This window comes from Poecilia reticulata, linkage group LG9 (genome assembly GCF_000633615.1).
Source record: "Poecilia reticulata strain Guanapo linkage group LG9, Guppy_female_1.0+MT, whole genome shotgun sequence".
NCBI lineage: Eukaryota > Metazoa > Chordata > Actinopteri > Cyprinodontiformes > Poeciliidae > Poecilia > Poecilia reticulata.
In genome coordinates this window covers 10,507,063-10,519,824 of record NC_024339.1, presented here as the reverse complement: position 1 = coordinate 10,519,824, position 12,762 = coordinate 10,507,063, and the positions used below count along the sequence as shown (strand labels likewise).

Here is a 12,762-nt window from a genome sequence, read left to right as displayed (position 1 = left end):
AAGTGGCTGGGGAGAGGGAAGTCTGGGCCTCCCTTCTGAAGCTGCTGCCCCCGCGACCCGACCCCGGATAAGCGGAAGAAGATGGATGGATGGATGGATGGCTTAATGAAAAGAAGTTTTAATATATGCTTTAAGGTTGTTATTTTCACAAAGTATTAAAAGGAATTTTTTTATCTTGTACATAGGAAATCCACATAAGTAGTTACATTTACTCAGTTGCATTTACCTGAGTAACGTTTTGGAAAAAAGAAATGCGCCTCGGAGTAATTTTACTGGACGGTTATTATGAACTTTCCTACTCTTTCTGAATATTTTATCCCAATAAGTAACTTCAATAAAGAAAGAACAAACCCATTTTAATTAAAAATGTATGAGACACAGGCACCCATACACCTCTTATTGTGCAGAAAAAAAGTCCCTTCACAGTTTCAAGTCCTGGAAATTTTCAATTGACTAAAAATGCTCAAAATTCCATTTTAATCTGCTGAACTGTTTTTGTAAAATTATATTTTGAATAATTATTTGATATTTTTTTATTTAAGAAAAAGCTGGTGAGCTAAGCTGACCTAATACTGGGAATGTAAGCTACAGATTTTTATGCAGTTATTTTTGTTTAAAAATAAACAAATGGAATTTAATAGAATATGTAACTGTTTTAAATAAATGTTTTATTTGTTGTCACTGTCATTCCTCTCATCAGCATAACTTACACAGACTATTTGAATAGGTTTCTGATTTAAAAATAATTTTTGAATCAAATCATAATCCTAAAATTTGGAATCGGAATCAGAATTAAATTTCTAGACCCTGAAAGATTCAGCTTTGTTATCTTCTATCCACTCAGCCTGCTAGATAATCCTAATATTTATAAGATACAAAAAGCACTATATATTATCCCTAGAAGTACTTTACCCAGTTCTGACATATAGTGATTAATTTTATGTAAACTTTAATTTTAAAAAATATTTGAAAATGTTTCTTTTGCCCAAATATCAATTTATATGATCAGTCACTCAATACATGAGTAGCTTTTTAACTAAGTACATTTTTACTCTTGCTTGAGTAACTTCTTGGAATGCTACTTCTTACTTTTACTTGTGTAAAAATATGTTGAAGTAATACTACTCTACTCAACCACACGTAATCCTTTAAGGCGCAAGTGTGGTTTTCTTTATTGTGCCAAGTCTTTTTCCGGTGTTTCGCTGATCGCTCTGGCTGACTTGACGCGACTCGCTTCATTTGGCTGCAGCTTCTCCGCGGGAAGACGGTGACTCCATGTCGCCCTCTGGTGGACACTTTGCGCACAGGCGCAGCGCCACAACGTAACCGAACACACCTCCCTCCCGCATGGTGCGTATTTCCAAATAGGGGCAAATATGAGAGAGCTTGTTTATGACTTCAAAACCTGCCTTACAAACGACATGTTTAATGTTTAACTGTTTACTTAACGAATGAATTAAATAACTATAATTGATTCATCACAGCAAAGGATGTCAGTGCTGAAACGCGTTACCTATAAATTTTAGTGCACAAGACTCATAATGTTGACCAGATACAGTTCAGTTTAAAAGTATTTCACAGTCGCTGTCACTGCATGATAGACATGTACAATTGTTTACATTCGCAAAATCAGATTACATAAACGCATGGTTCCTATTTACTCTATATGTAGATGCAAACTACATTTGTATCATGTATTATAAAGATAATTACTGGTCTGATAAGTTCTAAATGTTTCCAGGAAATCTGGGAGATTGAAGAAAAAGCATTCAATCTTGAAAAAGCTGCATAACTTTCTCCATTACAAAGATTTTAACTTTTACATTCACCATGTTTTTCAATGTTTGATGAAAGTTCTGCATCTCTTTCTGCATTTAAGACATTTAATTATGATGAAATGGCTTTGAATAAACTGATGTTTTGTGTATATTTTATGTTTATTTGAAGTATGTCTGTTGCAGTCTCTTGAGTTGAATAGCTAATTTTCTCTTTATGCAAATAGGAAGCAGATATAAGTGTGTGCTTCTCTCTGCTCCTTTTTTCACTTAGTTGTTCGAAGTTGTTTGATTCATGTGTATCGAGTGAATAAAATGAAAACAAATATTAAATGACAAATTAACATGTCTAAAAAACTTTTAAATCTTGAATTTCCAACAAAATAAACTGTAAGTGAAAATAAAACCTGAATTTGTTATGTTTCTTCAGACTTTTCATAGTTTCTGCCATTTAAAGTGTAAGAATTTACTTCTTTTAATGAGCCATTTTAATGACTTCCAGAGTAAAGATTAGCTTAAGAGGAAGAAACGACTTTTTCCAACATGAGTAGGAAGACGCATAATGGTGAGGTGAGTCATCGGAGTAAGTGCTTTTACTCGTAAGCTGAATGAGTAAAGGTTTTATAGTTGAACATTATTTTTGACAGATTTATAACAGAGCTTGCACTTAAAACATGTTTCTTACTATAAAACTACTTCACTCTTTAACTTGTTGTAACACAATGAAAAAATGTCAGTGGTTAAAGAGCCGCAGCTCACTGAGCCACATAGTTCAGTTCATAATCACAGTTAATTAGTGTTATTAGGCACTTATGACAGATTAGGCAGTCGCCCTTTCAGCTTCCTGAGTCACATCTTCATCAGCTGCCCTGTTCGTTACGTCAATGTTGGGGAGCAAAAAGGGGAAAACTTGAGTCATGGTTCAGTTAAAATCTCCATTCTTTTTATTTTTAATCCACAGGAAGGGACTTTCTCTCTCACACACACGAAGCTGAAGTTAGAGAATCTCTGACACATGGATAAATTAACAACAGATATATTTCAGAAAATAAAACCCATTTCATAACTCTTCACATAAACACATCATTCTTTAATAAATAAATAGATAAAAGTGATTATTTTAGGGGCACTTCTCCATGCACATCCTACTTCTCTGAACAGTCTTAATATTTTCAAACTACAATAATTCTTCTATCAATAAAAACAAAACCATGATCTTCTGCATTCAGTCTTTCCGTGTGTGTGTGTGTGTGTGTGTGTGTGTGTGTGTGTGTGTGTGTGTGTGGATCACAGCAGGAGACGGACAGAGTTGACGTGGAGATGGTACAGGAAGTCTGCATATGACGCTCCTCCGTTGGGACTCTTGTCTTCCACCAGGTGGCGCTGCAGCGCCTCCTCACAGGTGTCGCCTTGTTTCACCACCACAAGCTGAAAAAAGAAATAACAGTTATTAAAGCGCTAAACAAAACGTTTCTTGAGTCAACTTTCAGTTTAAATGGCTTGCTCACGCTGCACATCATAAAAATTATTTATTACAAAAACAGTTACACTTAACATAATATTAGAAATATAACATATGGATTCATAAATGCACAATTTTAACACTTTACTTAATGAAATAACTACATTAGAAACATAACATTTTCACGATGATAACACTGCGTAATAAAATAATTAAGCAAGGCTCTTTTAAAAGCTCTAGCATCTGTCACATTTCCATGTTTCATTCCTTTAAGAATAACATTCTTTTGTCCAGCCTCTGTAAAAGAACATTTTAATGTATTAAAATTTTGTAAAATTAGTTTAATCACATGCAACACACACTGTCCAGAAAAGCAACGTGTTTTCTATCTCACCTTGCGGGCGTAGGGAACCTCGGAGTTGAGCGAGCTGATGAGTGACCGGACTCCGATGGACAGACGGTTTTCCAGAGCTGGAAGGTTGGTCTGGTTAAACAAACAGGAGGAGAAAGGAGGAGGAAGACATAAACCTGGAGGATGTCAGGTTTATTTAATATCAAAGCTCACAAAGGATGCCAAACGTTGTGCAAACTATGCCATCACTACAATATTCTGAAGGAAACATGTTTTAATCTTTACGCAGATGAATCATGAGTTTTTAATCTTTTGTCTTCTATATGCTCTTTTTTTAACAATTTGCATGATTCTTAGTGTTATTATTATTTTTGTTTTGACTTTTTATTGCGTGTTCAATATAAATAAATAAATCTGTGTTTTCTCCCACCTCGCCTGAAGGCAGCGAAGAGAAGCAGCTGGCGTTGAAGAGCTCAACAAGAATCCCCGCAGGGACCTGAGTGCCAACCCAGAGCAGCACAGTGAAGGGGGCGTGAGCCAGGTACAGACCTCTGGAGTCCAGGCTGGAACTGGTGCACCGTAGCGCCCCCTGTGGGTCTGGAGGACTGGAGCTGTCGACTGAAGGCAGCTGAAGAAAGAAAAAAAAAACACTAAATTTGATGGTTGCCTTACTGTCTTCCAGCAGATAAATGGAAATGTCTCCCAAGATGCAACATTTTGATCCACACAAACTTTGGGTTGAATATTTTATTTAATGTATGTTGTGTCAAGAATAACTCTGATGTGTTGGTGACCAACCAGAGGCAGCAGCAGGGGGTAGAAGTGTCGGACGGTGCTGCAGGTGTCGAGGCCCAGCACCCGGCAGCGCTGCTGCAGCCGCTGGTGGACGGAGCTCCTCAGACCCGGAAGCAGAACCTCACTCTTCCTCAGGCTGTTGACGTAAACAGGAAGAGCTCGCAGGAACTGAGGAAGCACCAGCTGCAGAATGAACACGACACAGTAAAGTTAAAATAAAATAAAAACAAAGCAGAACATGTTTTTTTTTTTTTTTTGCAATTAAACACCTGGAAGGCTTTAAAAAAATGTATACTGAAGTAAAATTTGGAAATAGTAAACACAGTCATGTGTTTGTGTGCAACTGTTACCTCACCTGGCCCGCAGACACTGAAGACGAGCAGCAGTGTTTGCGGTAAGACGCCAGAGCTTCTGTTACGTCTGTCTGCAGTTCCTCCCTCAGCTCCTGCAGAGGGCGCCCTAACACTGCACAGTACACTTGACAGACACAGAAAGGAAAGTAGAATTAAAACAAAGTAACCACAGAAATGTTTAATTGCTCTTAAATTACCAAGTTTTGTCATTTAATTATGAAGGTGATAAAGTCCATCAAACTGGGTAAATATGTAACATTGTTATTCTTCACTGAAGTATTAAAGAAACATATTTTCAGAGTTAAAGTTTCTAAAATCGATTAACTACCTTTTTTCTTTTTAAGCTGTTGAGGCTCTCAACAAATCATATTTCGCAGAAACAAAAGCAGAAATGGCTCTGTGGGTTTTGAAGGTTGCTGACCTGAACTTTACCAACTATAGGCCTGTAATGGTAATTCAGCATATTGTAAAAAAATAAAAAATAATCAATATTACAAACAGCACTCAGAGGAAGATACTAATTAACAACAATTGCACTAAAAATGCAATTCCTCTATGTCTTAAAGGCAACCTATAAATATGTAGGACTTATTACATTTATTTAAACCATCAATACTAAGTTGTAAAATGTTCAAATCTCAAACTTTTTTTTCAAATTGATAAATCACAATGAATCATCCTGTTGTAAACAGTGGAAGCTTTTATAACTATTATATATTTCAGTGACACAGAACATATTTCATACTCTTCTTGCAGTAGAAAGTGAGAAGGGTTTCAGCCTGGTAGTTCCTGAAAGTGTCCTGTAGGTGGCGTGAGCATCTCAGTGTCAAAGTGTGAACCCTGGTCCTTCTCTCTCCAGTCTGGGAAATGTAAGACAGGACGACCTGGTGCATGAGACGAAAAAGCATAAAATTATTACATAATGCTTCATGTTACATTAAACTTACATTGTACGAAAGACCTGGAAGACATAATGTTACAAAATGTCATTTATTTCCATAAATGCTTCAATTTAACATCCAATCAATTGATGTTTTGGAAAAAAAACCCAATGCATTCAATGTTGACTTTCCCAGAGACTGAAGATGGCTGAGACCAAATTAATCAACATGCTAGTCACGCTAATAGATGCTAACGACAATATAAAATGTCTCCACTGTAAAGATTTTTTCAGACTTTGTTTTAAAAATCATAACATCTTGTTATTGATCCCTGCGCCTAATATAAATAATTAGTAAAAACGTCCAAAAGGAAAAACGTAAGGAAGAGAAATCATAAAAAGCCAAAACAGGCGACGTGTTTGATGCGTCTTCACCCATTTCTCTAACTCACCTGAACGGCTGCCCCTCTCGTCTCATCCAAAGCTTTGCTGTGGGCCAGCTCCACAGCCAGAGTTGTCCTGCAGTCGAGCGTTGCCATGGCGATGTGTCCAGTGTTCGAACCAGGCACAAACAGCCCATAGCAACCAGACACGCGCAAATCTGGCAGCACAAACACAACCAACCAGTCAAATCAGACATTTTATAAAGAAAAGTGATGGAGTGAAAACATCAGAATCTTCTTTCACCTTTGCTGACGAATATCCTGAGCTCAGCCTTGTAGCCGGTTTCCGTCTCAACAATCCGCTTCAGATCCGTGCTGAAACGCTCTCTGTCCAGTTCGCCCTGCGATGGAAATGTTACAAAAGTTCAAATGAAACAATGCACTTGAGGAACTTCAGAGGAATTCTGAGTAGAACATGTTTACAGACAAAATGTTTTGTTTTTATCTTAAATACAAAATGTTGTGGCTTAATTATACTCTGATTATGTTTTTCATATCAGCAGATTTGAGTCTGTATACGCTAGTTAATGATTAATTGATTACTAAATTAGTTGACGATTATTTCAGTAATCAATTAATCATGATTAATCCAATTAATCTTTTCAGCCTAAGTGAGAAAAGTGCAATCTGAAATTTTTAATCACAATGTACAGCAGTATGAAGTGTGTGTTAAAACGTATGTCAGTCTCAAAAGCTATATAAATCAACAATTGTATCAATCTAAGTATTTACATATATCTTTTTATAAAGTATTTCATGGCTTTTCAGGATAATAATTCACACATTAGTGGCAGTGTGCAACGAAGTATGAATGTGTGAATGTTTGTGTGTAAAAGCACCACATAAGTTGAGTCCATTTACCAGAAACAAATTTAACAATGGCTTGAAGGTCAGCAGAATTCTCAGCAGAATTCCTTAAATTTCAAACTTTCCATTAAAAAAGACCAAAGAGCCACAGTGGGCGGAGCTGCTGGTGCACCTGGAGGTAGCTGTAGGTGTGCAGAGCTCCACCAGTAAGAAATGGAATGTGGCCCGGCCAAGCCCCGCCCACTTCCTGCTGGGAGAGAACAAACATGTGGACGCCGCATCCCTGGCTGATGCACTCTTTAGCCAATGAGATGGCCTTTTCTGATGGCTGGAAGATGGACTATAGAAAACAAACAGGGAGGGGAGAAATGTTTCATGAACTGAATGCATCTGACTAATGTATAGACTGTTATAGTTAGATTTACCTTTGGTTTGTTGGTCCCAAAGAACCCTGAGGAAGAGTTTGTGTGTCCCGTCTCAATCAGGGCAGCTGTGTGGAAGATAAGCAGTTTCCCTGGACACTTCAGGCCCTACATGTTTTATAAAATAATCTCAGTTTCTGCAAATCTCTGGCATTTAGGAAGAAAACAGCGGAGAGAGTAAGCAACATGTTTATTGATTGATTACCTGCAGTACAGCCAGGCCTGCTTTAACAGGAAGCTCAATGGAAAGTCCACTGGAGTCACTGCACTCAGCGCCGAACTGAGGAATGAGCTGCAACACACTGCGGACAAAAGAAAGGATCTCAATTGTTTCTGATTCTGGAAGAGATGTGGGTGTTATTACAAACCATTCGTGCTCCATCATTCTTACTTATTGATGGAGCACATTTCAGCCCGAATGGGAGGTTTCAGACACAAACAGGGCCATTTAAATGCCCAGAAAAATGACAATTACAGAGCTACATCCGACACTCTACAAGCAGAATTTTGAATCCTCTGAATAATGTACAAAAAAATCATCAGATCAAATCAAGAAACAAGAACACAACTGTCAGAACGGCTGATGTGTTTCGTTACCTGTCTATGCTTTCTATGCAGTCTTTGAGGGACACTAGAAGCCCCTCCCTCACAGGAAGCTGCAGGTCTTCTGTCTCAGCGATGACCAGCATGTGAGGACGGGAAAGGTCAGGACTGAGGTCGTACAGGTGGATTCTGCTGTCGTACGTCATCAAACCCACACGGAGGTCTGACGAAGCGTCTCCTGCCTCTCTACAAAAAAACAAACAAAAGAAAACGATCAAACCTGATCTTGATCTTTCCAAACTGGCCCAGAAACTACAGATAATGTAAAAGTATTTATATCCTTTGAGTTTTTTCTCAGTTTGTCAAGTTACAACAATAAACTACAATGTACTTTAATAGGAACTTTATGTGACCAACAGAAAATAATGAATATTTCTGTAAGAAATGTGCTTACCTGACCAGTGAGGTGAGCAATGCGTGTATTTGCTGAGCGACAAACTCTAAGTGTCCTCCTCTCAGTGCAGAGGCAGAAACATCTATAGCTAGAAGAAGTGCAGCAGCTTCACCCTGGAGTGAAAGAAACACGTTTTCAACTCACATTTCCTTCCAGAAAACCACTTACATTATAAATGATCTCATGAAAGAACATAGGCATTAAAAAAGAACTTACTGAAGAGCAGGTTCAGAAGGGAAAATGCAAATAAAGTCAAATCTGCAGAGTGGGAAGTTTACCTTGTCTGAGTTCAGTGTTTCATACGACCCCATGCTGAGTTCAGGCCTCGTGTCTTGGTCAACCCGGACCCCCTCTGCTCCTTTAGTGGGCTGGTACTGCTGCCACGGCACTGAGACCCAGTAAAAATAAAACAAAAACAACATTTAGATGAATTAAAACAAACTGAATTACTAAGCATGGGCATTTATTGTATAATTTATTCTTTATCGATTATCGTAAAAAAATATATAGATATTTATTGTTGCAATGATAAACCAAAGTTATTGATGGCAAATTAAAAGAAAACACAAACAAAATGAACAATATGATTGGAAATGTTATTTTTGCTATTTTCTCCTATGTTTGATGATATATATTTGATATTGAAGCGTTTTCAAGGATTTCAAGCACCCTTGTCAGATGTTTCTATTTTTATCTCTAAAACAAACAGATTTTAAATTCTACCTTCATTGAGTTTCCCACAGAAGGGGCAGTAAAACCTCTGCCCACAGTCCTGCCAGCCCATCGCTGGGCACATGGAGGCGCCGCACCAACGACAGCCCACCACACAATCTGCATGTTTGCATAGAGGAATTGGCTTCTGGTGGAAAAAAATATTTTTTTAAAAGTCAACACAACTATGGCAACACACACACGTCTTCAACTGGAAAATGCTTTAACAACAAAGATGATTATTTATCTCACATTAATAAGTATAAAAACTGACCTGGCATTCATTTTGATTAAAGAAGGGAGTAACCAGCGCCCCTAGTGGCAGTCGGCTGAGCAGCGCTGTCTGACCGTCACAGGGGACGCAGTAAGTAACAGAGCGGATGGCCAAAGGGCTTACGTTACCTGCAGCAATCAGATAAAATTACTGATGCAAGGTTTCATGTGTCTACAGCTGCATTACTGAATTAAATCCATGACAGAGAACATCTGAGACAGAAACTGTTCACCTCTGTCCTCTGTGACACAGGAAGTGGTCGCCAGAGGAGGCAGGCGAGAAAAATGCTCAGAGATGAAAACTTTTCCATCCCACTCGGCTCTGTCCTCTGCCATCACCTTTACCTTCACAGAGACAGAGAGGTCTGTCAGCTTCCCTTTAAACATTTCACTATACTCAGAGGTAAAGATATGTAATTAATTATTCGTGATCAGCCAGCTGTTATTGCAAATATGTAACAATGAATACAGTAAGGCAAATACTGCATGTTTTACTTTTCAAAAGCTGAGAAGCTGAATGTGAACATATTTAAAACTAAAATATGTCATAGAAAACATAAGTCGTTTTTAGAGCTGAGAATTTGAGAGAAATTAAAGAACTGAGATAAATAAACTTACAGCGCTTGGTAACAGTTCAGGATTCAGGCCATAACGGGACTCAGAGTTGGGAGACTGCAGAGAAGAGAAATGAACTTACATAGATTTTTATCTTCCAGTCGAACTGCCAGCAGTTTTTCGCCTGACAAAAAACTTCTGGCAGGTGATCAAATTTCAAGTTTAAGGAATATAAATGACTAATTTTTGACTACATAAGCTACATAAGCTACCATGTTCATTCACCAACCTGAGGTGTCAAATTATGATCCAGTGGAGATGCAGTGGGCACAAAGTCATTTATGCTCTCTGAAAAAATACAAATAAAAACTTCAGTTGGAGAAGTCGTTTTAATTTTAATAAATTTTGAACATTTTATTCTGATTCCTCTGATGTTATTTATGACCAAACCCACACAGAGCTCACCTTTAGAGAGCGCTGCGACGCTCCACAGAGGCTGCTGTTGGATGGGAGCACTGGGTGAGGTCAGCGTTTCATTAAATCCAACAAAAGATCCAGAGTTTCCCCCGTCGGATGCAAGATGTTGATTATGGTTTAATTGAGGTTCAACACAGGAAGAGCTAACAGGAAGAGGATTTTGAGCTGGTGGCTGATTCAGAAGACTTCGATATGTATGTTGAGAATATGATGAGGGATCTACTGCCTGGTAAGGGTTAGGAGGGGAGTAATGTTGCATTGGCTGCATCGCTTCATTATATGGAAGAGAGCATGGCGGTATGTTCCTTTCTTGGATAGTAGGGGATAAAATATCAGGAATGCTCTGATCATCTTTACAAACATACTGCATGCTGGGATGAGAGTTGCTCCTGGTAGAAAAGGCAGCAATATCACTCTTAGAGTAAACGCCAGATGCCTGCAGGTGGTTGTAGCTCGGGTTTTGGTTGGGTTCACAGCCCAGGCTGAGTTGCTGGAAGTCGGGGAGAGGATTGCAGACAGGTCCTGCAGGCGCATCAGAGGACCAGCCGTTCTGGACCGCCCACGGCGGACAGGCATTAGGGGACGGGGCGTCCATCATCCCCCATAAAAATCAGAAATCAGAATTTTTCTCATTGGAGGCAGGATCTGATGAGACAGCAGAGAATGACATAGAATATTTAAAATATATTCGGCTTGTTCTCTGTAAAGTTATTTCATGCATCAGTAGCTGGGCACATTTAGGGTTTCTTCTTTTTGACTAGATTTTTCTATTTAATTTCAGTTTTCTTCAGGGTTTTCCCACAGTAAAATTCAAGCACTTTTCAAGTATTTTCAAGTTAAGTTTTCAAACTTTCCTAGCACCACACTTTGTAGATAAAAACGATACAAATGAACTAAAGAAGACCGTTTCAATTAGCCTTTTTATTACATCATTTATTATTGTTATTAAGAATGCAATGTGTTGTGATATTAGTCTACATAATATAGACAAAGTAAACAAAAATCTAACAAAATGTTATGTTTAGAAAAGTCTCTCCCACACCCTATGCACCTGATTGGTCTGAGAACATAAAACAAATTTAACAAAATTTAAAAAATCACCAATTTCAATAACTGTAAGGTATAAAACATAAGACTTTATTTCAGTTATACAGATCAATAACTCACTGAGACACTAAGATTAGTTAATATTTACTACATTGAATAAATTGGTTTGTGTAAAGGTAAATCCTGATCAAATAAATTTTTCTGACTGCTTCTGGCAACATGTAAAGTTCAACAGAGTTAATATTACGGTTTTTGTTTTTTTCCTCCCCATTAGTTTAAATGAAATAAACATTTAATGCTAAGAAAACTCTTTGGAGATGAGCATTTAATTTCCAAAAGGACAGTGCACCAGAGCCCTGACCTCAACCTGATAGAGAATATTTGGGATTAAGTAAAGCAGAGACTGGGAGCCAACATTAGTGTTTGACCTCACAAATACATAACAGTAGAAATGGTCATAAATGCACTTTTAAACATTTAGAAAAAGCCTTACCAGAATAACTGAAGCAGTTTTAGATGCAAAGAATAATATATCAACGTGTATGTAAAGGAAAGAAGGCCAATACTTGCTGCAATAGCGTTTATAGGCATTTTTGTGATTGAATAACCTATTAAAACCCCATGTCTACCACACTGGGTAAACATTTAAAATGTAAAAATAATTATGTTATATTTTGACAACTTTGGCCTCATCTTAAGCTATGTTATCACTGTAAAAAATAGTTTTAAAAATTAAACTAAAGTGGGATTTTCCCCCTGGTTTTATTACTGCTTCTTAGTTGTGCTAGCTAGCTAACAGAGACTCTCCAATGACAGAGAGGGTTCTGTCGTAAATGAGGTCCTGAAACAGAGGCTCTACACACATTAACTCCAAATTAATTAACATAGAAGTCAAATAAAAATTTTCGGCCAGAAATATGTAGAATGTGTGAACAGATAGAGGAGTCAGTACCCTTTGACATCAACGGAAACAGAAGAGTCCGTCTGCCTTGGTGCTCGTTAACGTTACGAATGTCGGTGTCTTCATTTTCACCTCAGCTCCAACGGATCTTAAACACCTGGCCTTATATTGTATGAAAATATAAATCTAACTGAGATAGAAACAATCTCATCGTTTTGGACCAGACACTACCCAGCCTCATCTAGAAACCGCAACCTTAGCATCACGGAAAGTAAGAATCAAAACAGCGCGCTTCCGGTTATCCTTTCAAAATAAAAGGATTCCATAAGTAAAAATGTAAAGCAAATGCGGCTGTCTAGATGAGGTAATGTATACATTTGAACAACAAACCATGTTTACACCTCTTGATGCACTAATTTTTAAGAGAAAAACAAATTAACTATTCAATGCTGCATTTAACTTTTTAATTTAAGCTATAAATTCCTTATATTTACCTTAGATATGTAATGGGC

At 37.8% G+C, this 12,762-nt stretch overlaps 1 protein-coding gene across 2 annotated transcripts; it reads right to left on the bottom strand.

Moving 5' to 3' along the window:
- Positions 1-2,690: 2,690 nt before the first annotated feature.
- LOC103469846 (protein transport protein Sec24C) lies at positions 2,691-12,534 on the bottom strand. 2 transcript variants are annotated; one of them, XM_008417810.2, is made up of 22 exons: positions 12,302-12,534; positions 10,668-10,947; positions 10,291-10,391; positions 10,115-10,173; positions 9,889-9,942; positions 9,504-9,615; positions 9,272-9,399; positions 9,010-9,145; positions 8,565-8,674; positions 8,287-8,399; positions 7,887-8,078; positions 7,495-7,591; positions 7,293-7,397; positions 7,040-7,207; positions 6,305-6,401; positions 6,070-6,218; positions 5,483-5,621; positions 4,740-4,861; positions 4,388-4,567; positions 4,020-4,217; positions 3,632-3,721; positions 2,691-3,203 (listed from the first exon to the last, which is right to left on the bottom strand). In XM_008417810.2, exons 2-22 carry the CDS (start codon positions 10,898-10,900, stop codon positions 3,063-3,065), a joined length of 2,724 nt encoding a protein of 907 aa, XP_008416032.1. In that variant the 5' UTR covers positions 10,901-10,947; positions 12,302-12,534; the 3' UTR covers positions 2,691-3,062. The 2 variants fall into 2 exon arrangements, with proteins under 2 accessions (XP_008416032.1, XP_008416030.1); XM_008417808.2 differs by having other exon boundaries at positions 10,291-10,947.
- Between the last annotated feature and the right edge of the window lie 228 nt (positions 12,535-12,762).

Excerpts from the sequence above, each read along its gene's own strand:
- LOC103469846 (XM_008417808.2), bottom strand. The coding sequence starts at position 10,900 with ATGATGGACGCCCCGTCCCCTAATGCCTGTCCGCCGTGGGCGGTCCAG. Across the intron at positions 6,219-6,304 it reads CAGGATATTCGTCAGCAAAG|ATTTGCGCGTGTCTGGTTGC; the intron begins GTGAAAGAAGAT and ends TTGTGCTGCCAG. Across the intron at positions 4,862-5,482 it reads CACTTTCTACTGCAAGAAGA|TGTACTGTGCAGTGTTAGGG; the intron begins GTATGAAATATG and ends GTGTCTGTCAAG.